Raw genomic sequence first — 23,318 nt, forward strand, 5'->3', positions numbered from 1 at the left:
GGGGAGTTTCCCTTTGGTGCTCTGTGGGTGGACTTTCTCTGCTGTCCTCCTGTCCTCTACCGAGTGAATGGCAGTGGGAAATCCGGAGCCACGCTGGCTACTAGCTCCCAGATGGTCTCCCCACAGCATCCGGGGCCAGATTGCTGTTACGTTTGGGGTCCGTTCCACGTCCCAGGAGCCGGCACCCTTGAGGCAGAGCCAACCCCTTTGTTCTGTCTCCTGTGACACACACACACACACACACACACACACACACACACACAGGCAAATAAATAGTCAATGTCGTTTAGCTAATAACATTTCAGAGTCCCTGGCCGAGTCAGCAGCCGCCTACACCAAGGCAACAGCACGGAAGTGTTTGTTGGAAAAAGTGGAAGTCATCACCGGGGAGGAGGCGGAGAGCAACGTGTTACAGGTGAGGTGGGCCTGGCCGGGGGCATCTGGCTCCGGTGGGCCTCCTGGCCCTCAGGTGGTGGTGTGAGAGGCCAGCCGTAGCCCCCAGCCTCTCTGTGCACCACCCTCCGGGACCTTGTGGCGGGGCTTCTAGAGTTCAGTGAGCGCTAAGGGACTTCGAGTCTCGCTTTCTTTTTGAGCAGAAGGATCTGTTTTTGAGGCATTCTCGATAGTTCGGGGAGAAACTGTTGTAAATGCACCCAGAATGAACGGCTGTGATTGGTCACACTGGCACCCCATGGTGTTTTATTAGGGAACCGGGATCCCAGATGCACCCCAAACTTGCCCTGCCTTTCCTCTGCGTCTTGGGGCAACACGTCCACTTCAGTGGGCCTCATTCGTCTGCTTTGCATTGTTGTGTGCATGCATGTGTGTCCGTGAGCTGCATGTGTAGAGCACTGGAGAGTTTCTGATGTGGCATTTTTAGAAGTACTACTGCTTCTGCCCACTCAGCACTGCTGTGAAATCCATACAAGCGAAGAGAGTGACTTGGTAAAGATCTGCACACTCTGAAGGGCCAGGCGTGGTCTCTGTTGCGTATTCTTTTTTTATCTATAGAACAGCTTTATTGAGATGGAACACGTATACTATGGAATTCCCTCTTTAAAGTGTGCGTTCACGTAGTTATGCTGCTGCCACCGCCATCAGAAAAGAACATTTTAGTCCCCAGAAAAGAAACTGCCATCGGCAGTCATCTCTCATGCCCTCCCCGGCCCCTGCGAGCCCCCTTCCCGTCGTGGATGAGCCTGTTCTGGACGTGTCCCCATGTGGACTCACACCCCGTGTGTCCTTCTGTGTCTGGTTCCCTCCTGAGCCTCGTGGGCTTGGGGTCCGTCCCCGGGGCCGCACCGAGTGACGTGCGTGGAGGGACATTCAGGTTTCCAGCTTTTAGCTAGTGTGAATCGTGCTGCCGTGGACATTGTGTATAGGCTGGTGTGTGCAGATGCGAGTCCTTTCTCTTGGGTAGATCTTGAGGAGTGGGGTGTCTGGGCCGCACGGCGATTCCACACGTAACACTGTGAGGGACACGTTTCCGCGGCAGCCGCGCCATGTGTCGTTCCCCCCAGCCGTGTGTGAACTGACTGTCCACCAACCGCCTGCCCCCCCGCCCCCCCGGGCACCTGCTGTTACCTGGCTTGTGATGCCATCCTAGCGAGTGCGAGGTGGTATCTCATGGGTATCTGGTTTTTATCTTCGTTTCCTTCCTGATTCTTTCGTGCTCCTCTGACAATATAAAATTCATCTTAGGTGGAGGACAGGACACAAAACTGGCCAAAGGGCTAGATGTGCCCCTTCGGCCATCGTTGGCTGACCCCTACCTAGTAGCTCACTCAGGCTAGATCGAGGCTCCCCAGGGTTTGTCCACACCAGTGTCCACCCAGCCAGGGCCCCGCTTACCCAGAGGGCCGCCTTGTGTTCCAGATCCAGTGTAAGCTGTTTGTCTTTGACAAGGCCTCGCAGTCGTGGGTGGAGAGAGGCCGGGGGCTGCTCAGGCTCAACGACATGGCATCGACCGATGACGGGACGCTCCAGTCCCGACTAGGTGAGCTGCAGTGCGGGGTCTCTGGAGAGGGCCCGGGATGGCACAGAGTTCCCAAGGCCCAGGAGGGCAGGATCCCCACGCAGGTCCCCACTGGAGAGCCCCAGCACTGGCGGCCTGTAGGCGCAGGCCCCATCCCAAGGCTCTCGCTGCCAGCTCTTCTGTGACTCTCCTCTTTGTGAGTGTGACAGTAGATGAAACAACTCAGCAGCTCTTGGACTTGTTTTCTTTTTTTTTTTTTTTTTTTTTTTTTTTTTTAAAGATTTTATTTATTTATTTGAGAGAGAGAATGAGAGACAGAGAGCATGAGAGGGAGGAGGGTCAGAGGGAGAAGCAGACTCCCTGCCGAGCAGGGAGCCCGATGCGGGACTCGATCCCGGGACTCCAGGATCATGACCTGAGCCGAAGGCAGTCGCTTAACCAACTGAGCCACCCAGGCGCCCCTTGGACTTGTTTTCTAATAATCAAAGTGCTGGTGGTTTTATGGTGGAAAGGGAAAATAAGAAATCAAACAGCCCTATACAGCCTGTGGTCCTTGTCATAGACCTTCCCCCAGCCTGTCCCAGCTACTCCACGTGTGCTTCGGAGGTGGGCCCAATGGGCACAGAGGGCTTGGGGAGTGGACACAGGGAGATCTGGTCAGCTGGAGCCCAGGACCCCACCCCGCAGCCTCCCTGAGCTGGCCCATGCTGCTCCGTCTGGGGCCATCTGGGGGCCCAGGTTGGGATGGGGAGAAGTGGGCTGGTGGGAAGACAAGGTGTCAGCATGTCCACAAGGTCAGGGCACTTGCGGGGAGGATGAGCTCTGATAAACCAGGCAGGCTGACAGCGGCCTTGGGTAGATGTGATGTGTACTTCCGGAGAAGGAAGAAGGTCTGTACCCTCTTTTTCTCCACCATATGTTGCTCTTGGTCTGTCTTTGTCTCCCTCTTGGGAGCTCTAAGCAGCCATTGGGCCTCAACCTTTTTTCTAAGCAAACTGCAGAGTAGGGGCTGGGCTCAGCCTGTGAGTGGGGCCAATCGGGGCATCAACTTCTAGACAGTGTGTCATAAAGAAAGTGCACACAGCCCCCAAATGTCACTCTCTGGCCCTGCCTCCAACCTAATCATCCCCCTTCCAAGGGAGCCACCATCCTGGCATCTCCCCGTGATGGACGTGGCCATGGGGGAGCTGGGTGGTACAGGGCTGGCCCCCAGTGTGGGGGGTGCTGTGGCTCAACAGACTGGTGGGCAGCTTATGTGGACCTTGAGAGAATTGTGGGATTTCACCCTTGTGGTGTTTTCATTCCAGAATGTGTCCGTTCTCATAGCTGGCTGTGGGGTGGGGGTCAGGGGCCAGGGCTGAGTGGCCTTGTCGGTTGCAGTGATGCGGACCCAGGGCAGCTTGCGACTGATCCTCAACACCAAGCTCTGGGCCCAGATGCAGATCGACAAGGCCAGTGAAAAGAGCATACGCATCACAGCCATGGACACTGAGGACCAGGGCGTGAAGGTTTTCCTGATCTCAGTGAGTAGCCCTGGGGCCGGGACAGGCTACTACCGACCTCTTGGGGAAAGGAAGTGCCTGAACAGAGCCCTGGACAAGCGCTGTGCCCTCCTGAGCTCCCACAGGAGGGAGGTTCCCGGGCACACCCAGTCAGGCCACTGTGGGCCTGCACTAAGTCCTGCCCCTCTGGGGGGGGTGCTCTGTGGTGCAGCGGTCGGCACTCTGAGGGTGTGGGCCATGGAGCGAAGAGGGAGGCCTCTAGGCCGGCCAGTGTCCAGACGGATCGGTGGCAGAGAGACAGGAGTGGGCCTGCATCACCGAGTGCCATCCCAGCTGCAAGCTCTGCGAGCCGCTGGGAAGAACGGTCCCTGGGGCCCCAGGAGCTTCAGTCTGCTGTCCCTGAGCTTGTTGAGGAGAGAGGGTCGGGCTCTGGCCCAGACACAGCCCGGGGCTTATGGCTTCCACCACAGGAGGGCAGCAGCCACCCTGACCAAGAGATCTTCCAACCCACCACTTCCCTCTGCCTGCCCCAGGCCAGTTCCAAGGACACGGGCCAGCTGTATGCAGCCCTGCACCACCGCATCCTGGCCCTGCGCAGCCGTGTGGAGCAGGAGCAGGAAGCCAAGATGCCTGCCCCTGAACCTGGGGCAGCCCCGTCCAACGAGGACGACAGTGACGAGGACGTCCTGGCTCCATCGGGGGCCACTGGAGGCGGTGAGCCAGTGGTCCCGGCCCTGGAGGGGATGGGGAGCCTGACCCAAGGGGCTGGGGCTCCACCCAGGGTGGGGACCTGACGGTGAGGCCGCTGCTTCCCAACAGGTGCTGGCGAGGAAGGGGAGGGGCAGACAGCCGGAAGCACATAGCGCCGGGAGCCGGCTGCCCACGAGCCTGCTGCTTTGTCCGTCTGTCTGCCCGCCCGCCCGCCCCGCCCCGCCAGCAGTGTGGAGGCGCGGGGCTCGGGAACCACACTCCCCGCTGGGTTGGCCACAGTTCGGATCCGCATGTCCCGTTCAGAAGCAGACTCGGGAACTGCCTGAATGTGGTTTGGGACACGAGACCTCATCATATTGATGAGCAAAACGAAAAAGAACATTTCTTCCCTCCCCTCCTTTGAATTGAAATGGCACATTAAGACTTGTCACGGCTTCTCACTGGGACTGGGACACCTTGTTTCTTCACCCCTCTCTCCTCATGTCCCCGGCCTCTCTGCCGCCGCCCATCCAGGCCACCGGGTCTGTCCACACAAGTATAAACACTGGGCCTGCTGGACGCTCTGTTAACTACCGTATTTCCAGTTTCCCACACTCTGATTTGGGGCTTATATTTTTAGATTTTTTCCCCCAAGGCTTTGTGTTTGGTTTCTTAGGTTCAGACTCTCCTGTGCATTGAGTGGGTGCAGCTCTGTCCTGGGCCACATCTTCCTCCTCCCCCCTGGGCTCCTGGCCTCTGTGCTGTGCTGGGAGTCAGCCCCCCCCACTTTGTTCCCCACCCAGGGTTGCTCCAGGCCCAGTCGTGGGGTATTGAGGTGTTGGGCCCCAGACCTGGAAAGAGCTTATCTAAAAAAGGGTCACTGGACCTGGGTGGGTCTCCACCCACCCTCCTGCCTTTTCCCATCATGTCGGTCACCCATCATCTGGCATCCAGAGGCAAACCTTCCTGCTGCTGGCCATTCCTTGCCCAGCCCTGGACGACGTCACTGCCCCAAGACCATCCAGGACCAGGGGCCCCTGTGAGAGGCGGAGGGGGCAGGGGGCTGGTTCCAGGCAACCGGCCGTCTCCCACACTTGCAGCACACACAGGAGTGGGTGCCGTGCCCACCACCACCCTGGAGCATGGCCAGGAGCCAGCCCGGCTTCACCCACCTGGGGTGGCCTGTGAAGAAGGGCCCTGTGCACAGGGCTCCGAGGGATTTCCGAGCAAAGTGCCCAGCCCCGCCCTCGGGGTGAGCGGAAGGCCTTGTCTCCACAGCTGTGCCACCCACACCTCGGGTCGGTTGTGTGCAGCCTGAGCCTGAGCCGTGGGAAGACACCAAAGGCCCTCCCAGCAGATCCAGTCACACTTCTCTGCTTTAAGCCTTAGCCAACTAGTGACAAGTAAAACCAGATAATGCCCATGTGTTTTGGAACATTTATGTAAGATTGTCATATGAAATGTATTTGGGAACTACATTAAAACTTTTAACTAAAACCCTGGCCTCCTGCATGCCCCAGGGGCCTCAGGAAGCCAGACAGACTGGCCAGGAACAGCCTCCACTTCCCAGAGCCACCTGGCCTGTCTGCGGGCCCCTGGCCCCTGCCCCACACTCCACGTCCAGGCAGGTGACCAAACTTGGCTGCCTTCCAAGACTGGCCGCCTCCCTGCTGAGCTTTGCTTCACAGAAGAGCTGTTTGCTTCCCTGCAAACAGTGGCTCCTGGGGGGAGGGGGGAGGGGAGTCTGCACAGCATGGACAGGGAGGGCCTTGCTCCCTGGGGTCCTGAGCCAGTGACCCATCCTTGGAAACTTTGTCCCACTTGTACCTGGTGGCCAAGCCGGGTCCTCGGAGACCTGATCCAGCCAGTCCTGGGGCATTCACCTCAGGGGCTGCCTGGCTGGAAGCCCAGGTGAGAGAGGCCCTGGCTCGGGGGGGCCAGGGTGGGGGTCCTACGCTACGGGGGCGGGGCTGGCTGAGCAAATGTGCACGGCTCACAGCTGCCAGGCGCTGGTCATCATGGCCACAAACTCCTCGTCTGTGTCCACGGAGGCGCTCACGCCGCTGTAGTAGTCCTGGAATTCAGCCAGCGTGACCTGGGGGCAGACAGGCTCTAAGTAGGGACCAGAGACCCGGGCAGAGGGGGTGGGGGGTGTCTGTGGGCACCCACCTGCCCGTCCTTCTCAGAGGAGTCAAAGTTGTCCAGGAAGCGGCGGAGCACCTCCTCCTCGGTCCACTCCCCACTTCGCACCTTGGGGTGGGCGCGGCCACTGTACACCCCCCGGAGGTCATCCACGGTCACCACACCATCCCCGCTGCGGTCCAACTTGGCAAACGCAGCTGCAATGACCTCCTCCCGGGCCTGGGACATGGGGGGCTGGAAAGGAGCAGGTCATGACTGGGGGGGTCTAGTGCGGAGCACCAGGGCTTCCAGGCATCCAGGGTCAGCGCTGACACCAACAAGCCCACGGAGAGCTCGTCAGCACCCCCCAGACAGCAGGGCAAAGGGCCTCACCCGCAGGGCCCTCAGGAACTCCTCCAGGTCCAGCATCCCGCTGCCATCACGGTCCCAGCGCCTGCACACGCCCTCCGCTTCGGCAGTGTCCAGCACCAGCCCCAGCTCAGCCAGGCCCCGCTGGAGTTCCCCCGAGTCCAGGGATCGGCTCCTGTCCCGGTCCAGGCGGCGGAAAAACCTGAGGGGCGTGGGGTGCAGTTAAAAAGTGGCCCCTGGGGCTGGGGGTCAAGAAGATTCAAGGGGACAGCTCACCTGGCCAGGCCCTGGATGCCCAAGACCCCTCGGGACAGGCACTGTGCCCGGAGCTTCTCCACGGTGGCGTCCGCAGCATCCATGCCGGGTCAGGCTGGCTGGGCAACTGGCTGGAGGAGAGTTCGAGGAAGGACTCCGACTCGGCTGACCAGGCTGTGGTCCGGTGCCGCAAGCCTGCCCTGGCCAGCTACCTGCTCACCTGGCCTTCAACTGTACTGGAGTCCAGACGGCCACTCCTCTGGCTCCTGCCCACTCTGCCCAGCGTTGGCAGCGCGTCCTGCCTAGCAAGCCTGTTGCTAAGGGATGGTGGCTCAGGAGACTGGGCGGGGCCCCAGCTGTAACCCACACTGTGCCAGGGCCTCACAGCCCCGGGGGGCAAGGGGGCAGGGCCAAGAGGGACAGGCCAGTGCTTTTGCTGGCCCCACTGCCCACCCTCTGCCCTGCTCACTCCCAGCCTCACAGTGCCCACGTCTGGGATAGAGCCAGACCCAGACGGGGATTGGGGGTGGTCCCCTTCCTGGCCACAAGGAGGAGGGGTGGGCCACAGCCCTAAATGGCCAGAGCGTCCCTGACGGAGAGAGGCAAGGCCATGCCGAGGAGGCTTAAGACCCAATTCCTATGTGACCTGGAGCAGCTCCCCTCCCCTCCCTGGGCTCCACGGGTCCCCTTGCTTGGTGTTCAGACCAGTGTGGCTGAGCCAGCACGCAGCAGTCTTACAGACTGTTTCAGCATTAAGTCAGACAAAGCAGTTCCTGGTAGTTATTCAGGGGCCAGTGTGGGATTTCTGTTGATGTGGGTCTTTCGGTGGTTGGTTTCTCAGTTCTCAAACACTTGGTGGTTTTGCTCCTAACAAGCTGGGGGAGCCAGGGGACTGCAGTACCAAGCGAAGAAGTGGCCCTGGCCCCCCACGCCATCCAAGAAGCACCGAGGCCATCATCACAGAAGGCCTCTGATCAAGTCATCGACTAAGCGTTACACCAAACGACAGGATTGAAAATGACGCTGGATTTCCCAGGGCCTAAAACGTGGACCCCGTTTGGGGACCCATCTGCTGCAGAGACCCAGAGGTCACCAGAGGCTTTTCAAAGCCTGGACTTAGACACTGTCAGTGTTAGGAGAAACTGCAGTGACATTCTGGTGGCTCACTGCAGTCCATAACTCTTCGAGTAGGCAGAGAACTACTCCATTGTGTTTTTCATGAGGATTACAAAAATCAGTTTTTTCCATAGAAAAGTGTAAAATATAACCATAGTTATTGTAACTCTGTTTTGGCATCTCCTCATCTTGAAGAGAATCAGAATGTTAACAGTAACCCCTCCAGAAACTGGAAGTGGCCCAGGCCCTCCCAACCCCGAGGCCGGTGTACTTCACCCCCCTGAGCCTCACTTTCCAGAGCTATAAAATGGGGCCAGCCTGGGCGGCAAAGACTAGACACCAGTGCCTGTGACTGTCACTTGTGTCTCCCTGCCCAGCAGGACCCCACCGGGCCACCTCTCCAGCCCCCACACAGGAAGAAAGGAGGAAGGACCAAGGCCAGGAAATCATCCGATTTATTCTTAAGCTCAGACAGGCCTCAACCTGCGTTCTCTTCGTACAAGCAGCCCCCCTTATTCATCCAGAGAAAATGGGGCCATTGTTACTGCACTGAGGGGTCACTGTTAGATGCCAGGCAGGCAGGCTGCACCATCCTGAGGGCTGGGGACGGACCCCGACCTTTCCAGGCCAAAATGGGCCCTGCCCCTCAGTGGTTCCTGGTGTGACAGTTCCCTGAGTAAGGAGGTGGGAAAAGGGCTAGCGTGGGACCAGGCTGGGCACTTCGGCTGGGCAGAGAAAGGCACAGGGTTCCCTGGTTTGATTTAAAAAATAATAGCACCCTGAATGTCTCTGGCCAAGAAGGGCAGCATAGAAATAAGGAGTTTAAAAATAAATTCTCTAGGGAATATAAAAAAGGAGCGGGCTGCTTGCTACAAAAGCTGAACTGGCTGGGGCCTCATCAGATGTGCTAGGGGCCCCCAGCTCCCTTCAGGGCCCACAAACCCCATCCTGTTCCTACCGAGGCCCCAGGGTGCACCTGGCGCTAGCGATGAAGAAAAGCCCTGCCTCAGGTAGCTTACACTCTGATGACAGGACGTCCCGTGAAGAAAACAGAATGGGTAAGAGCAGGGGACGGGGTTACTTCAAATAAGGTAGGCAGGGAAGGCCCCCCCTGAGGAGGTGACATCTGAGCAAAGATCTGAGTGACAAGGAACGGGGCATGTGACATCTGGGGGAAGAGCAGTCTAAGCAGAGGGAACAGCCAGTGGAAAGGCTGAGGGATGCCTGAGTTTTCCCCGGGGCAGCACAGCCTGGCCGCCAGCATGTCAGCATGTCTCACACGCACGCTCTCCCTTCTGGGTTAAACGTTGAGGGAAGGACAGAGTTAGGGGAAAGAATCTAGGATTCAAAATGCATCTTCATACAGCCACTGCAAAACAGCACAAGGCTTCAGATTCCCAATTCTGGTCTGGGATGAAGAATAAGAAAAAGCTTTAGCCTAGGATGAGGGATGCTTCAGAAGGAACGAAGATCAGGGCAGGGGGAAAAGGGGGAGAAAAACTTGATACATCTGCCCCCACGAGCAAGAGAGATCTCAAACTCAGATGCTTCAGGGGCCAGACATCCAGCCCTAAGAGAGATGAGGGAGCCAACTGGACCTCACACTTTGGCTAAAGAGGGTATCCTGAGCTCAGATCCAAGCAGGCATGGCCAAGACTGAAGCCAGAAGTCCGGGTTTTTGTGAAATGTTGCCAATTTTTCAACAAGTTGATTGATGTAAAGTTTTGTTTAAAAAACAAAACAAGGGACGCCTGGCTGGCTCAGTTGCTAGAACATGCGACTCTTGATCTCAGGATTTTAAGTTCAAGCCCTACATTGGGTGTAGAGATTACTTAAAAATAAAATCTTAAAAAAAAAAAAAAAAACCTGTCCAGGCTAACCATATGCCTTTGGCCCTTGGGCTGCCTGCTTGAAACCTATGACTTTTTAGCAGGTTTGATGCTTGGAAAGGATTATGGCTCTGCCACGGGGTCCCCTCTGGGACACGGGTGACCCCCGAGGACACCCACAGCAGTGGAACTCTGTCTCCATTGTGAAATCTGTGCTCCAGGGCTCACACAGTGGTCCCAAACACTGCAGGCTGGAGGTGGTCCCTGTCCTCCTCTTCCCCAGTACTGTTGGCAAGGCGTGGACTGGGCCCACCAGGGAGTGGGTGGCTGGGGTCTCTGGTTGGCAGGGGCCCCAGGCGTTCAGCCTCCGCCAGGGCAGCCAGCAGCCCGGCCAGGGGCGGCCGGCGACGGCAGATGTCCTGCAGCAGCTCCGCCCGGGGCTGCAGCTGCCCAATGAGCTCATCCCTCTGACGCACAGCAGCCTGCAGGCTGCGGACAGTGGCCTCGGAGGTCAGCAGCTGCTCCTGGAGAGCGGCAAGCTCACTGGCAGAAGGCAAGACAGGGCAGTTATGGTACTGAGGGACCAGCAATTCTCCTCCTCCCTGCCCCTGACTTCCCGGGGCTCCCCATCACCATCAGGATAAATGCCAAGCTCCTCACCACTGCTTCAAGACCCCCTTGTTATGGACTGAATGTGTCCCCTCAAAATCTTATGTTGAACCCCTAGCCCCCATCCCCAGTGTGATGTATTTGGAGATGGCGCCTTTGGGATGAGCTCATGAGGGTGGGGCCCTCATAGAATTAGTGCCCTTGTAAGAAGAGACACCAGAGAGTTTGCTCTCTGGCCATGTGAGCACACAGCAAGAAGATGACAATCTGCAAGCCAGGAAGAGAATCTGTCACCAGGAACTGAATCTGTCGGTTGGACTTTCCAGCCTCCAGAACTGTGAGGAGAAAATTTCAGTTGTTTAAGGCCCCCAGCCTGTGGTATTCTGTAATGGCAGCCAAAGAAGACGAAAACTCCCTAATCGCTCCCCTGCAATTCCCTTGTCCCCTACATCTTTTCCTATTTGTTGTTCAGCTTAGATGGCTCCTCTTCCAGGAAGCCTTCCATCTAGGCCCACTCAACCCTATGTGCCCTTCCATCACGACCCCAACTACCCCATGTTGTAACTGCCTAGTGATGTGCCTGCCTAAGGACTGTGCTAGTAGGTCTCACTTACGTGCTCTAGCGCCCAGCACAGTGCCTGACACACAGTAGGTACTCAGTAAAGATGAATGAATGAATCCAACCAGCTCCTTTCCCACCTGGGCCCCTGATCTCCCTCCTCCCTGGGCGCTTGTCTCATCCCTTTCAATCCTCAGCGCCTCTTCAAAACTAGAGGGGTTCTTCAAAAACGGCTGGTATGATCCCATCCTCCCCTGCTCCAGAACCTGCCATGGATCTCAGTGCCTAGGAGGTCGGTGACCCCTGCACCACTCGGAAAGAGCCGATTTTGCATTGTGGAAAAATGGGTTCTGTTTTAAGTCAGAAATCCGCACTTGTGTGACACCTCTTAACTTTGCATGGTGGTGACTAATTCGAGGTTTTGGGTGTTCGTTTTTTTCAATCCCACCAGTAGTCCAGCCTACACGTGACTGCACGCGGTTCCCGCGCCTCTCCTCCCCTTCCCATCTCGGCTCCGCCTCCGCCCACCTCCCAGAAGTCCACCCGGCCGGCCCCGGGCCTCACCAGTCCTTGGCGCGGCCCAGCTCGTCCAGGGCAGCGCGCAGCTGCTGGTCGTGGCGGGCCAGGCGCTCGGCCTGGGCGCGCACTGTGCGCTCCGCCGCGTCCAGCCGCGCCTCCAACTCCGCGGCGCGCCGGTGCACAGCCGCCAGGTGTGCGTTCGCCTCGCGGATCTGCAGCGGCTGCGGCGCCGACATGGCCCCCGCGCTGTCCCCGGCGGCCCGGAACCGGCCCCGGCCACGCCCCTTGGCCACGCCCCCGATGGGCCCCGCCCCCAGAGGCCCCCCTCAGGGCCTCGGCGCGATTGGCCGCGGCAGGATGGGTCGCGCCCTCCTCAAACCCAAACACCCTCACTGGTCCCGGCACCTCGAGACTCCGCCCCTGAGCCCGGCCTAACTCTAAGATTGGCCAAGGTTCTGACAAACCACGCCCCCAGGTGGGCCTGAGTCCTCGATGGCGCTCCCTGTTCAGGCTCCCGCAACGGGACTGGTCACTCCTTCGAGACAGGCCCCGCCCAACTGAGAAACCAACACCGGCAGCATTGGTCCGGGTCCGGGGGCCCAGCAAGCCTGGCCACGCCCCAGGCTTCGCCTCTCTCAGATCCACCCGGAAGGCCACGGACACGCCCCTTAAGCAAACGCACAGCTCCGGTTCGGCCAAGTCCTTTTCGGGGCGTGTCTTCGGCTCTGGCCACGCCCCCAAGTCTAGCGCGGACCTCCTCCGTCCCAGGGCTTGGACAAGCCAGCCACAAGGTGAGCACGAGTGGCGTCCCGTAAAATCCTAGCCCTGGGATCGGTACCTTTGCCCGCCCTCGAACCTGGCCACGCCCCAAAATAGTCGCACGCGGTTCAGACCCCCAGACTCACGCAGATCCTGGCGCTGGGAGTGGTCACATTTGCGCTGTGCCCCGCCCCAGGGTTACATCTTGCTCCTATCAAGTGGAGCCCCGCCCCGCGCCCGAATCTGCGCTTGGAGATAGGCCTAGTACCGGTCATAGTCCCGCCCCTGGATTAGGCTCCACCTCCGGGCGTCAACCTTTCCTAACCTAGGACCTTCTGAGTTGGAACTAGTGAGATCTGCCTTCACTGATTCTGGCTCACCTCAGTTTCTCGTTCTTGAAGGCGGCTGGGGGTGCACGCGCGCTTCCTTTACGCCAGTCCCGACTCGGCGCGTGCGCGCGACCGTGTCTGTGTCCGCGGTGTTCAATAAAGTTGCACGCTTGTTGTCGGCCCCTCCGCACGAGAGGTTGCGCGCGCCGCCCAGGAAGTCTCGCGAGAACGAGCGGCGGCTGCCCTTGGACACCGGGAGCGGGTAGGCTGTACGGTGCGGGGCCAGGGGTGTGCAATCATGGCGCGGGCGCTTCTTCAGCAATACCTGGACATCCCCGATGGCACCGAGTGCCACCGCAAGACCTACGCCAGCACCACAGTCAGTGGTGCCGCTGGTGAGCACCTCGGCCGGGTCCCGAGGGCAGAGGGTGCAGGGAGGTCATAGAGTCGCTGGGGGCTGTCCCAGGGCGTGCTGGGGCGCTGGGGATCTCGCAGGTGCCGTAAGGTTGTCGCCGGGATGTCTGGGGCGGCCCTGGGTCGCTGGGAAGCTCTTGTACGGGATAGACTTTGTGGGGGTGTCGGACTAATTCAGAGGGCGCAGGAAGGCGACAGGGTCACTGGGAGCTGTCCGAGGGGGTCGCGGGAGCGCTGGGTAGCTCACGGGGTGACACGTCGTCGTGGGGGTGTCTGAGGCGGCCTTGAGGAACTCTTGTGTGAAGGGGGTCCGACAGGGTTGGAGGGCACCGGGAAATGGTACATGTGACAGGGTGGCCACTGGGGTCGTCAGAAGCGGTTGCTGGGGGCTGGGATTTGGGGGTTACTGTTGAAGCTAACCCCAGGCTCTGGGGACGTCTTTGAGTGGCAGAGGGCCTTTACTGGGTGTCGAAGGAGCTGGGGATTCATGAGACTTAACAACAGGGTAAGTTGAGGTTATTTGGGGGGATCATGGCTGTGTCTCGGGGGTACAGAAGTTTGAGAGCGTTCCAGTGTGAGATGAAGTCTTTTTAGGGTTCAGGAGAGCGGGATGGTTAGGGGTATCTGAAGCTTTTATTGGGACCACCAGAGGGGCCGTAGGGGTGCGGAGGAGGTAACAAGTGAGGTGGGTCAGGGGCTACTATAAGGGTAGCCTTGGGAGGGCATAAGGTGACTATGGCCCTAGCACTCTTCTGCATGGGACACCTCAGCATCTCGCCCCTTCCAGTCTCTCTTGAGAAGTATGAATGATGGTTTGGGCCACCTCCGTATCTCCAGCTCCTGAAACGAGGCTTGGCAGAAGTTGAGTCTCCACTGGGAGGCATTTGGATTAAGGTAAACCTAATCATCACTCCATTTTCTGAGATCAACGATTATCGTGCCCATTTCTCAGAGGTGGAAACTGAAGGTCACAGAGGTGTGTTAACTATCCCAGGGTCTTTTCGAGCCAGTATGCAAATCCACGTCTCCTGATCTGCTCCTGAGGGTGGCTGGGGCAAGGACTGTGCGTGCAGGATCCTTGTGGAGGGGCCTCAGGAGAGAGGGTGGGTGGGGAGTCCCTGCGGATGAATGATGTGGAGTCTGCTTGAGTGGCAAGTTGTTGGGACAGTAGAGGTGCGTGGCAGGGTCTCTAGGGGGCCTTTGGAGAGGGTTGCGCAGTGCGGGGTTGGATCACTGTAGGGGGAGCTTATTCGGGCACATTCTTATAGGGAAATGCTGACATTGGGGAATGCCTGGCAGGACTTTGTGGCGGCTCATGGTTGTGTCTAAAGGGGAATTAAAGTAGGAGGAGGGGGTCGCCTGAGGGGCACGTGGGGCCTTCAGGGAGATAAGGGGAAGTGGGTGGTTTAAGGGATTTTGAATCTGAGAAAGACATTAATGTTGGTGTTTCTGAGTGGGAGTGCACATGTGATCACAAACGCACAGTCCACGGGGGTGGACTGACATCTCAGGAGGCTGTTGGGGGAGACTGAGCACATCTCAGGAGTGGGGTGCTGCTGAGAGTGAGGAGCCTCCAGGGTGGGGGCGGGGGCTTGCTGGAAGGTCTTGGAGGGAGTGTGGGTGGGAACTTTGGCAGAGGTGCCATGTCAGGCAGTCACTGAGAGACTCGGATTTGTGGTGGTCTCCAGCTCCTGTGGGCCTTCGAGGGTATCGGGGTGTGTGTGTGTGTGTGTGTGTGTGTGTGTGTGTGTGTGTGTGTGTGTGTTGCTTACTTCGCCCGCCTGCATTCTCTCTCACTGGCCAGCTCCACTCAACGTGCAGGACTTGGCTCCTGGATCCTCCCTTACCTTCCCTGCCTCCCCTCAGGCCTCACTGAGAGAACACTCTTGTTTCCTGTCTGGCTTTCCTGAGATGCTGAGCCCCCGGAGGGCAGGGAGCCTGGACCCCCTAGCAGCAGCACCCTGTGGGCACACAGTAACCCTGAATGAATGAATGAATGAATGGATGGATGGGTGAAGGCACCTAGTAACTCTTGTGGATGGGTGGCTGGATGAGTGAATTAGGGCATACAGCAACTGAATGAATGTGTGAGTGAATGAAGTAGCTGGATGGATGGAAGAATGAATGAATGAATGTGGGCACACAGTGCCTGTGAAAAGGAATGACAACCTGCAGTCACTGTGAAGGAAGGAATGAATGAATGAAGGGTCGAGTGTGCACTGTGTCTGGAGGTCACTGCTGGAGGCTGAGAGAGAGCCAGGAGCAGGTGGGAGTTGGGAAGGGGGCCTTTTGCAGGGTGATGGGGGGCCATAGAAAGGTCCGAGTCAGTGGAGATCCTCCTGTGCTGGGGGTCGCAGGATGTGGGGAGGGTGGGCTGTGGCAGGTCACCATATTGGATGATTGCTAGGAGACAGTTCATCCACTCCCAGTTCTAGAATTTCTGAGGGGATTAGGATGGCGGGGGCACGGTCTGTGTGCAGCGTGGAATGTGAGCTGGCAGACAGGTTGGGACGGGCTGGCCCTGGGAGGTCCCTGTGGTGACTGGGCCATGTGGGGGTTCTGTAGGGAGAGGAGGGGTGTGTTGTCTGCCCTGAGCAGGGTCAGCTGGAGGATCCGGGGAGCTCCGTGTTGGGCGGTTCCTGGTGATTCGGAGCCAGCCAGGTGGGCCCTGGCCTGCCCCCCCACTGAGGAGGGTCTGGTCGGGGCAGCTGCCCAAGGCCTTGCCTTGGCCTCACCCCACACCCACACAGCAGTCCGGGCCAGTGTTTGCTCAAGATGCCCCAGGATAGAGCCTCGGGCCTCACCACCCACCTGGCGCTCGGGTCCAGGCCCAGCCCCTGCCGGGCCCCTCATGCGCAAGAGCCAGTGTCGGGCAGGGAGGCCAGGGCGAGCAGAGATGGAAAAGCTGACCAGAGTGGCGAGGCCGGGTGGGCGGGAGTGGCTGCTGAGCCAGCCAGGTGTGAGGGATGGGCCCAGGCCCAAGCTGCGAGCAGGGAGGGGGCCCAAGGGTGACGAACAGCAGGCCTTGGCAGCCCCGGGAGCCAAGTCTCCGGCAAGGAGCCCTGGGCCCCATGGGAGAATGCAGCCTTGGCTGGGAGTGGGAGCAGGGCCTGGGTGCCAAGCCCTGTGGGGCTCAGCTGTGCTGTCCGTGCTGGCACGTGAGGCCAGAGAGCAGCCCAGCCACTTGGGCCCTGGGCCTGTTCTTGTGTCCACTGCAAGCTGGACCGGTGCACTATGGAGGGCGAAGGCGCCCCGGGCAGGCCTTGGTCAGGCCTTGCGGAGGGAGGCCTGGGGCCCGGAGGTAGGGGTGAGAGCCCAGGGTTTGGAGCAGTAGACTGGGTTGGAATCCCACTGTGGCTGCTCAGCAGCTGTGGGGCCCTGGGCAAACCTCAGAACAGTCCCTTCCTGGGTGAAGGGGTGGTGCTAGGAACCTCCTTCTGGGTGCCATGGGGACAGAGGGAGAGAGGGTTTCTCTGATAGTGGAGGGGCCTGCCCCCAGCCAGGCCCCTCCTGGTCTCAGCGCCCAGGCCCTGGTGCAACACACCTCACCCTCTCTGGTCCCACAGGCCTGATCTTCTCTGCCTACAGTGTCACGCTCCAGCCCCCGGACTCCTTCCTAGAGGGAGTGGCGAGGACAGGGCGATACACATTTACTGCAGGTGAGCGAGCCTTGGCTTCTCCTTAGGGGCCCTCCTGGCACTGGCCCCTGGGCCCTGACTCAGCGCTCACCCCCGCACCCGCACCCCAACAGCTGCCATCGGCGCCATATTTGGCCTCACGTCCTGCCTCAGCGCTCAGGTCCGAGAGAAGCCCGATGACCCCCTGAACTACTTCATCGGAGGCTGTGCCGGAGGCCTGACCCTGGGAGCACGCAGTGAGTGAGCCCCCCATTCTGACCTCTGCTGACCACAATCCCCCATTCTATCCCAGACCAGGGGCCAGGAAGGGGCCAGGTGTGTGGGATGCTCACCCCAGCAGAGGAGGGGGCAGTCCCCGTGAAACCTTCCAGTGCTTTTAAACCTCTGCCACCAGCCAGTCAGTAATACTAAGAGCTGCTTTGCTTAAGCACCTACTGCATGTCTACCTCACCAAGCCCGTATACCCCCCTGTGGCTTGCTGTGGCATTCAGCCTGGCCCACAAGGCTCTGCACAACCTGCCACATCCCTTCTACCCTCCCCTCCTCCCTCTCTCCCCCTTGGTCACTCTGTATAAGCCACACAAGCCGCCTTGCTATTCCTCCAAGCCAGGCCCAGTCCTGCCCCAGGGCCTTTGCATGTGCTGTGCCCACTTCCTGGAGTGCTGTTCACCCAGATGTCAGCACAGCTCCCTCTTTCACTGTCCAAACCCCCCTATGGATGATCTGGGACCCCCACTGCCCTCATTCCTTATCACTCTCCTTTTCTGCACCTTGTCAGAGAACACAAGGCCACTGTCTGTCTCTGCCCCTGCCCCTGCCCCATGAGCATGGAGAAGGTGCATGGTCCTTGCATTGCCGTCCCTCTCCCAGCACCCAGAGCCCTGATTGGCCAAACACACAGCCCTGCAGGGGAGCTACACTCACCATCCCCACCTGGAGATGTACGGACTAGCTCAGAGAGGGGGATTGGGTGGTGCGAGGTCACCTGGGAACCAGCAGAGCATGCCTCCCTAGTGGGAGGCAGGGCGGGGGCCCCGCACCAGCCTGGCACAGTGCAGCCGCCTGGAACCGGGAGCAGACACTGCTCTTTCCACCTCCCATAGCCTCGGAGCTGGCAACTGCCCTGGCCCACCAGTCTGCCAGTGCTTGTTGGAGGGTTCCAGTCAGGCAGAGGGAGGGCACGGTGGAGGGAGGCCCGTGCATCCTGGGGTTTGACACACACCCCCAGCCCGCCAAGGGGGTGAGCCCTGCACATGGCAGGCCCGCCTCCCTGCCCAGCGACAGCCCTCGGACAAGCAGGGCCGTTCTGCGCTCCCGCGTTCACGGTCCACAGAGCAAACACAGGGCCTGGCGCCTGCGGCCAGCGCACCGGCTGAGGCTCCACCGAGCGCGGGGTCCCCCTCCGCGGACCCGGACTGACGGCCTCGGTTCCCGGGTTTCCACACACATCTTCAGCCAGAGGGGCCCCTGACTTAATCCTCGGGGCCCACAGCCCTGAGCCCCTAAGCCTGGCGGGAAGGCCGTGTTCTTGGGCTCCCCGGGGCAGCGGGGTGGGGGGAGCCGCACGGCCGCCTGACGCTGCCCTCCCAACTCCGGCAGCTCACAGCTACGGGATCGGAGCCGCCGCCTGCGCGTACATGGGCATGACAGCCGCGCTGCTCAAGATGGGCCAGCAGGAGGGCTGGAAGGTGTTCACGGCGCCCAAGGTGTAGCCCGCCGCCCCCCCCCCCCGTCCGCGGGCAGGCTCAGATGCGACTGAAAATAAATTCTGTGTGTATTCTTTGTGTGCGTCTCCCTCCCCTCCTCTCCTGTTCTCTGGGATGAAGCCCCGTCCCTGGTGGCCTGGGTGACAGTGACGCGCCCGCGGCAGCCCAGCAGGGGAGCGGGCCTGCGGCGCCAGCTTGGCCCTGAAGGCCGGAGCCGGGCACCGCCCCCCACAGCCCTTCCTGCAGCGCCCCCTGCAGGTCACAGGCCATCCCCTCCCTGGGCGCCGCCCCCCCAAAGCCAACAGCATGTGGAAAACACACCCAGGGCCCACGCACGGCCTGACTCCAGATTCTTGGGCATTGGAGCAGAGCACCCCCGACGGGCTGGCCCAGGAGCCTTGTCCCCAGGCGACAGGTGGCTGATAGGCCACCAGGAGTCTGCAGAGCAGGGGCCTGTGGCGGGGACCAGAGAAGAATCCTGATCCTCGCCGGCCGCCGCCTGTCGGGCCCAGTGATTTAGGCAGCCTCGGAATGCCAGCGCGGCCCCGGCCCCCGGCGTGCCGCGGAACCGGCTCTGGCTCGGTGCTCTGGCAGCCAGAAAGGAAGGCTTGCTGCAGCATGTCGAGGTGGGCCATAAATTAGGGCTCTCCGGGCTTTACCCTGGGGAGCGGGGTCGGGCATTGGAAGTGGCCTGGAGGCAGCAGGAGCCGGGCCCTGAGGCCCCTTCTCGCCCCATCCCTCTCCCTTTCTCCCCCGCAGCCCACCCAGGTGCCGACATGGTTGGAAGCCAGACTTGGAGCCTTGCTCTCTGTCCACCCCGGGCCGTCACTTGGCCGGGTGTCAGGCAGCTCGGATCCAGCATGTGCGGAGCCCGGGCCCTGCGGGCTGCGGCCGGGCTGGCCTCACCAGCTCACTGCCCATAGCCACTCCAGGTCTCCCGCCACAGTGGGCACCGGCCCCAGCTCGGGGTCGCGGCCAGGCCGGAGAAAGGCTGGGAGGAGACGTGGACCTGCCGAGCCCTGAGAGCGCTCGGGTCCCAGACCTGCACCGGAGTCCCAGCTCTTCGTTCTTTACTGGTTTTATTCTCAGTGGCAAGTGGGGACAACGGGGTCCCTCCCCCAGCAATGTTCCAGGAAGAGGGAAGCCCCCCTTCTGTGCTTTCTGAGGGGGAACAGGTCCTTAGGCTCCTGCACCAGGCTGGTGTGTCCCTGCTGTAGCCGGCAGGGGGCAGAGCCCACCGATGCTTGGCCCCCTGACCCCCAGCCCTGTGGGGTGAAGGAGTCGGGTTGTATCCCTGCCCCTCTCCAGGCCACTGTCCTCTCCCTTCCCCTCCTCACTCATCCTGCCCGCCACAGCCAGCAGAACGGGGGCGACAGTAAGAGTCGTTCGACGGACCTGGTGCTGCAGGTAGGGCCTCTGGTCACCGAGGGCTGAAAGGGGGACCTGGTCAAGGCTCAGCAGTCGGTCACTTCTCAGCCGGATCTACCCAGGCCCCCCCTCCCCATACACCCTTCCTCAGCGCCCTGGTTCTTTTTTTTTTTTTTTTTTTTTTTAAGATTTACTTATTTTATTTTAGAAAGAGAGAATGAGCATGACTGGGAGACGAAGAGAGAGAATCTCAAGCAGACTCCACACTGACCACGGAGCCCGACACGGGGCTCGATCTCATGACCCTGAGATCACGAGTCGAAACCAAGAGTCAGGCACTTAACTGATGGCCACCACCACCCCCCCACCCCTGGCTCTTTGTGCAGCCCAAGCCCCAGAGGAAAAGCAAAAATTCACAGCCAGCCAGTCCCTTCCTGCCTCCTAGCCTCAGTTTCCCCTTTAGCTGGCTCAGACCAGGGCTGTGCTGGACACCTACTCAGCCCTCTCTGGGCTGGCTGCCAGTGTTGGAGCAGGCCCCCCAGAATGGGGCAGGAAGGAGTGGCTGCCTGCTGGGCTCCAGGGACCCCCCAAGTCCAGACCCCCTTGCCCATAAACATTTATGAGGCTGTGAGGGACTGACATCATACTGCCCCACGCGGAGACCCCAGGGGGGCCGGCCTTGTTTATAGTATCCAGTCCCCATACACACACTTTGCCTGGGACCCCACCTCCTGCCCCAGCGGCCCCTGCTTGGGGTAGTGAAGGACCTTTCCAGAGTACAGTGGTCCCCCTGTCCCCATCCTGAGCTTGATGAAGCCATTTCCAGCAGTCTGGTCTGGAACAAAAGGAGGAACTCAGAAAGGGCCTCCCCAGGACAGGGGACTGGGGAGAGCAGGAGGGCTTCCTGGGGGAGGACGAAGTGAGGTAGGGAAGCGAGAGTCTGACGATCCGAGGATGAGATCTTGCTAGATGTGCGTGAGGGGGAAAGGCGTCCTGGGCAGAAGACAGATCAAAGTCCTGATGTGGAGGACAGAGCAGGGCTGGTGAGTGAGAAAGGGCCTGCTGTTCCTCCCGGGGCTGACCTCTGGGGCAGCGGGGCACACGCTCCCCAAGGCCCCCATCCCTGGAGACACCCTGCCCAGTGGGGACAAGTCTGCAAGGACTGACAACCCTCCAGGCTCTGCTGCAGGGTCTCGAGCTCTCTGTAAAGCCAAGAAAATGTGAGCAGGCTAAATCCGACCAAGAAGAGCTGGGGGAGCCTCTCCCCACCGCCAGGAAGGTTCAGTTGTTACTGTTAGGTCATCCAATCCTTGCAACAGCCCTAGGTGGGAGCTGCTCTTGCTGGTCCTGTTTTACAGATGGGGAAACTAAGGCCCAGCCAGGAGGCTTCTCGCAGCAGGCTCTCGGCCTTAGTTCTTTGGTGGTCGTTAGCTATCGCGGGGCAACAACCTATCTGGAAGGCTTCCCAGGCGGTCTCAATTGGAATCCAGTGGGACAAGGCCAAGTGATCTCAAAAGCGACACCCCCACGGATTCCTTTAAAAAATTACATGCGAGGAGTGCCTGGGTGCCTCAGTCGGTTAAGCACCGACTCTTGATCTTGGCTCAGGTCTTGTGAGTTCGGGCCCCACGTTGGGCTCCACGCTGGGCATGGAGCCTACTTTAAAAATAAAATAAAAATGAAAAATCACCTTGCATGTGGGTCAGGGTGGGACACACCAGTCTGTGGAGAAGGGCGTGTGGGGCCTGAAGGGCTCATCCTTCCGCCCTCTAACCCTTTTGTGAATCCGCCTGACTTTAGACCCTGTCCTATATCTACCCACTTCTCCATCCCTCCACGGCCCCAAGCGGGGCCAGCCCCCATCATCGCCCTCCTGCCACAACACAGTCTCCTCCCCTGACCTGCCACTCCCACCCTGCAATCTGTCTTCCCTGATGCAGCCACCAGAGGGTGCCCGTGAGCATCTGGGTCGGGTCCTGCCCTCAGCCCACAGCCCTCCTGGGCTCCCACCTTCCTCAGAGTAAAAGTCCAAGTCCTCCCTGAGGTCCACAGGCCCTGCATGACCTGCCTGTCTCCTCTTTACCTCCCCCTCCTCCCTCTCTACCCCTCGCTCCCTCTGCTTGCTGTTCCTTCAACACACCAGGCCAGTGCTGCCCTCAGGGCCTTTGTACTGCCTGTGCTCTCTGCCTGGAACACTCTTCCCCCAGACAGCCCCACAGCTACCCCCTCACCTCCAGTTCTCAGCTCAAATGTCACCTCCTCATTGAGGCCTCCCTGACACCTCACAGAAGTGACATCCCACCCGGCCAGCACTCCCTACACACCCTCTACCCACTGCCAGTTTTGCCCACAGCACTTAGCAGCTTCTAGATCCCACGTCATCGTCACATGCATTGTCTCACAGACCGTGTATCTCCCTGAGGGCTGGGACATATCCTGGCTGTTACACCCTTGGGTCAACAAGCAGCCGAGGGACACAGCGGGGCTCCGTAAATCTGTGGCCCAGCCCTGCTTCCTGGGTGCGAGCTCTGGGCAAGGTCCCATTCATGACACCCCCATTAGATGATGGCCGGGCAGGGGGGCCACGGGGAAAGAAACCGTCCATAAACCAAAGCTCAAGTCAAGACTTGGAAGGCACAAGTATTTACTGAGAACCTATGTGTGCCAGGCATTGTCTCGGGCCTGGGGTCACATCAGCCAACAAGACCAACGACATCCGTCCTTGGTGAAGGCCCTGAGGCTGGACGGAGCCTGGTGCACCACCATCCCACCCCCTCCCCCTGCGAGGAGGCCATGTGGCCGGGTGGGGTGCACCATGGGGTCCCTGTGAAGTGAAGGAAGGGGCCAACATCAGGGCCTGTGTTACCAGGGGACACACGAGTCAGGGCGGGGTTTGCTGTTGTGGGGGTGCTGACTGCTGGGGGACCATGAAATCCAACCTGCTTTCCCTGCAATGCTTCCAGTTTTCACTTCTGAGTGAAAACCTTTCCCTTGTCCCAAGGGCTGCTCTGGGAGGGGGCCTGAGCCCTGAATGCCTTGGGGCACCAGACAGCTGTGCCCACAGGGTCCTCCCTACAGAGGGGCAGGTGGGGGTCTTCTGACTGGGTTCTGGTGGGGAGCCTCAGCCCAGAGTCACCACCCCAAAGCCTGAAGCCAGATTAGTCATCACTTCAGAGTTCTGGAAGTGGGAGGGGGGGCAGAGCTTTGCCCCCCAACCCCCTGTCTGGCTTGACATCCAGGGCTCAGAACCCAGCGGAGCCCCCAGTTCTGTGGATACAAGTCAGCTCCGGCGTCCACAGCCGGAGAGTGATTTGCCGGTGGGGAAACTGAGGCACAGAATAGTCACCCCCGCCAGGACCTCTGGTAGTTCCCCTGCAGTTACCCCTCACCCTTTTACTCTGGTCCTTTTTGGACTGGGAGCAGAGAGAGGCCTGCATTGGCCCCCAGCCCCATATCCTTCCTCAGAGCCAGCCAAGCCGCCTGGGGGCTTCACGGAAGGCTGGGTGGTCGGCCCCGGCCCAGCCCAGCCCCCGGCTCACCTCCAGGAGCCCCGCTGGGCT

General features: G+C 60.0%; 4 protein-coding genes across 18 annotated transcripts in view; 2 read left to right on the plus strand and 2 right to left on the minus strand.

Moving 5' to 3' along the window:
* The window catches only part of RANBP3 (RAN binding protein 3), a 56,584-nt gene extending 48,390 nt beyond the window's left edge, over positions 1–8,194 (plus strand). For 8 of the 14 annotated variants that reach the window (XM_078056931.1, XM_078056951.1, XM_078056938.1 and 5 more), the window contains 5 exons: positions 291–415; positions 1,876–1,996; positions 3,356–3,498; positions 4,011–4,191; positions 7,788–8,194. In XM_078056931.1, coding sequence (XP_077913057.1) covers positions 291–415; positions 1,876–1,996; positions 3,356–3,498; positions 4,011–4,191; positions 7,788–7,927 — 710 coding nt within the window. In that variant the 3' untranslated portion in view covers positions 7,928–8,194. Of the gene's footprint in view, positions 1–290; positions 416–1,875; positions 1,997–3,355; positions 3,499–4,010; positions 4,192–4,296; positions 5,665–7,787 lie in introns of those variants that run through there. The other 6 variants (XM_036120702.2, XM_036120703.2, XM_036120711.2 and 3 more) reach the window with 3 other exon arrangements.
* Positions 5,591–12,818, minus strand: CAPS (calcyphosine). 2 transcript variants are annotated; one of them, XM_036111953.2, is made up of 5 exons: positions 12,684–12,818; positions 6,934–7,043; positions 6,682–6,859; positions 6,337–6,543; positions 5,591–6,262 (listed from the first exon to the last, which is right to left on the minus strand). In XM_036111953.2, the coding sequence occupies exons 2-5, from the start codon at positions 7,014–7,016 to the stop codon at positions 6,161–6,163; spliced, it is 570 nt and encodes a 189-aa protein (XP_035967846.1). In that variant the 5' UTR covers positions 7,017–7,043; positions 12,684–12,818; the 3' UTR covers positions 5,591–6,160. The 2 variants fall into 2 exon arrangements, with proteins under 2 accessions (XP_035967846.1, XP_077913130.1); XM_078057004.1 differs by lacking the exon at positions 12,684–12,818 and adding an exon at positions 11,590–11,726.
* On the minus strand, positions 8,466–11,831 carry VMAC (vimentin type intermediate filament associated coiled-coil protein). The gene is made up of 2 exons (XM_036111954.2): positions 11,590–11,831; positions 8,466–10,400 (listed from the first exon to the last, which is right to left on the minus strand). The coding sequence occupies exons 1-2, from the start codon at positions 11,778–11,780 to the stop codon at positions 10,082–10,084; spliced, it is 510 nt and encodes a 169-aa protein (XP_035967847.1). The 5' UTR covers positions 11,781–11,831; the 3' UTR covers positions 8,466–10,081.
* Positions 12,819–12,825: 7 nt separating the features above from the next.
* NDUFA11 (NADH:ubiquinone oxidoreductase subunit A11) lies at positions 12,826–18,466 on the plus strand. The gene is made up of 4 exons (XM_036111956.2): positions 12,826–13,027; positions 16,613–16,705; positions 16,798–16,920; positions 18,284–18,466. The coding sequence occupies exons 1-4, from the start codon at positions 12,931–12,933 to the stop codon at positions 18,394–18,396; spliced, it is 426 nt and encodes a 141-aa protein (XP_035967849.2). The 5' UTR covers positions 12,826–12,930; the 3' UTR covers positions 18,397–18,466.
* The last annotated feature ends 4,852 nt before the right edge of the window (positions 18,467–23,318 follow it).

The sequence above is a fragment of the Halichoerus grypus genome, chromosome 1, assembly GCF_964656455.1.
Source record: "Halichoerus grypus chromosome 1, mHalGry1.hap1.1, whole genome shotgun sequence".
Classification (NCBI taxonomy): domain Eukaryota; kingdom Metazoa; phylum Chordata; class Mammalia; order Carnivora; family Phocidae; genus Halichoerus; species Halichoerus grypus.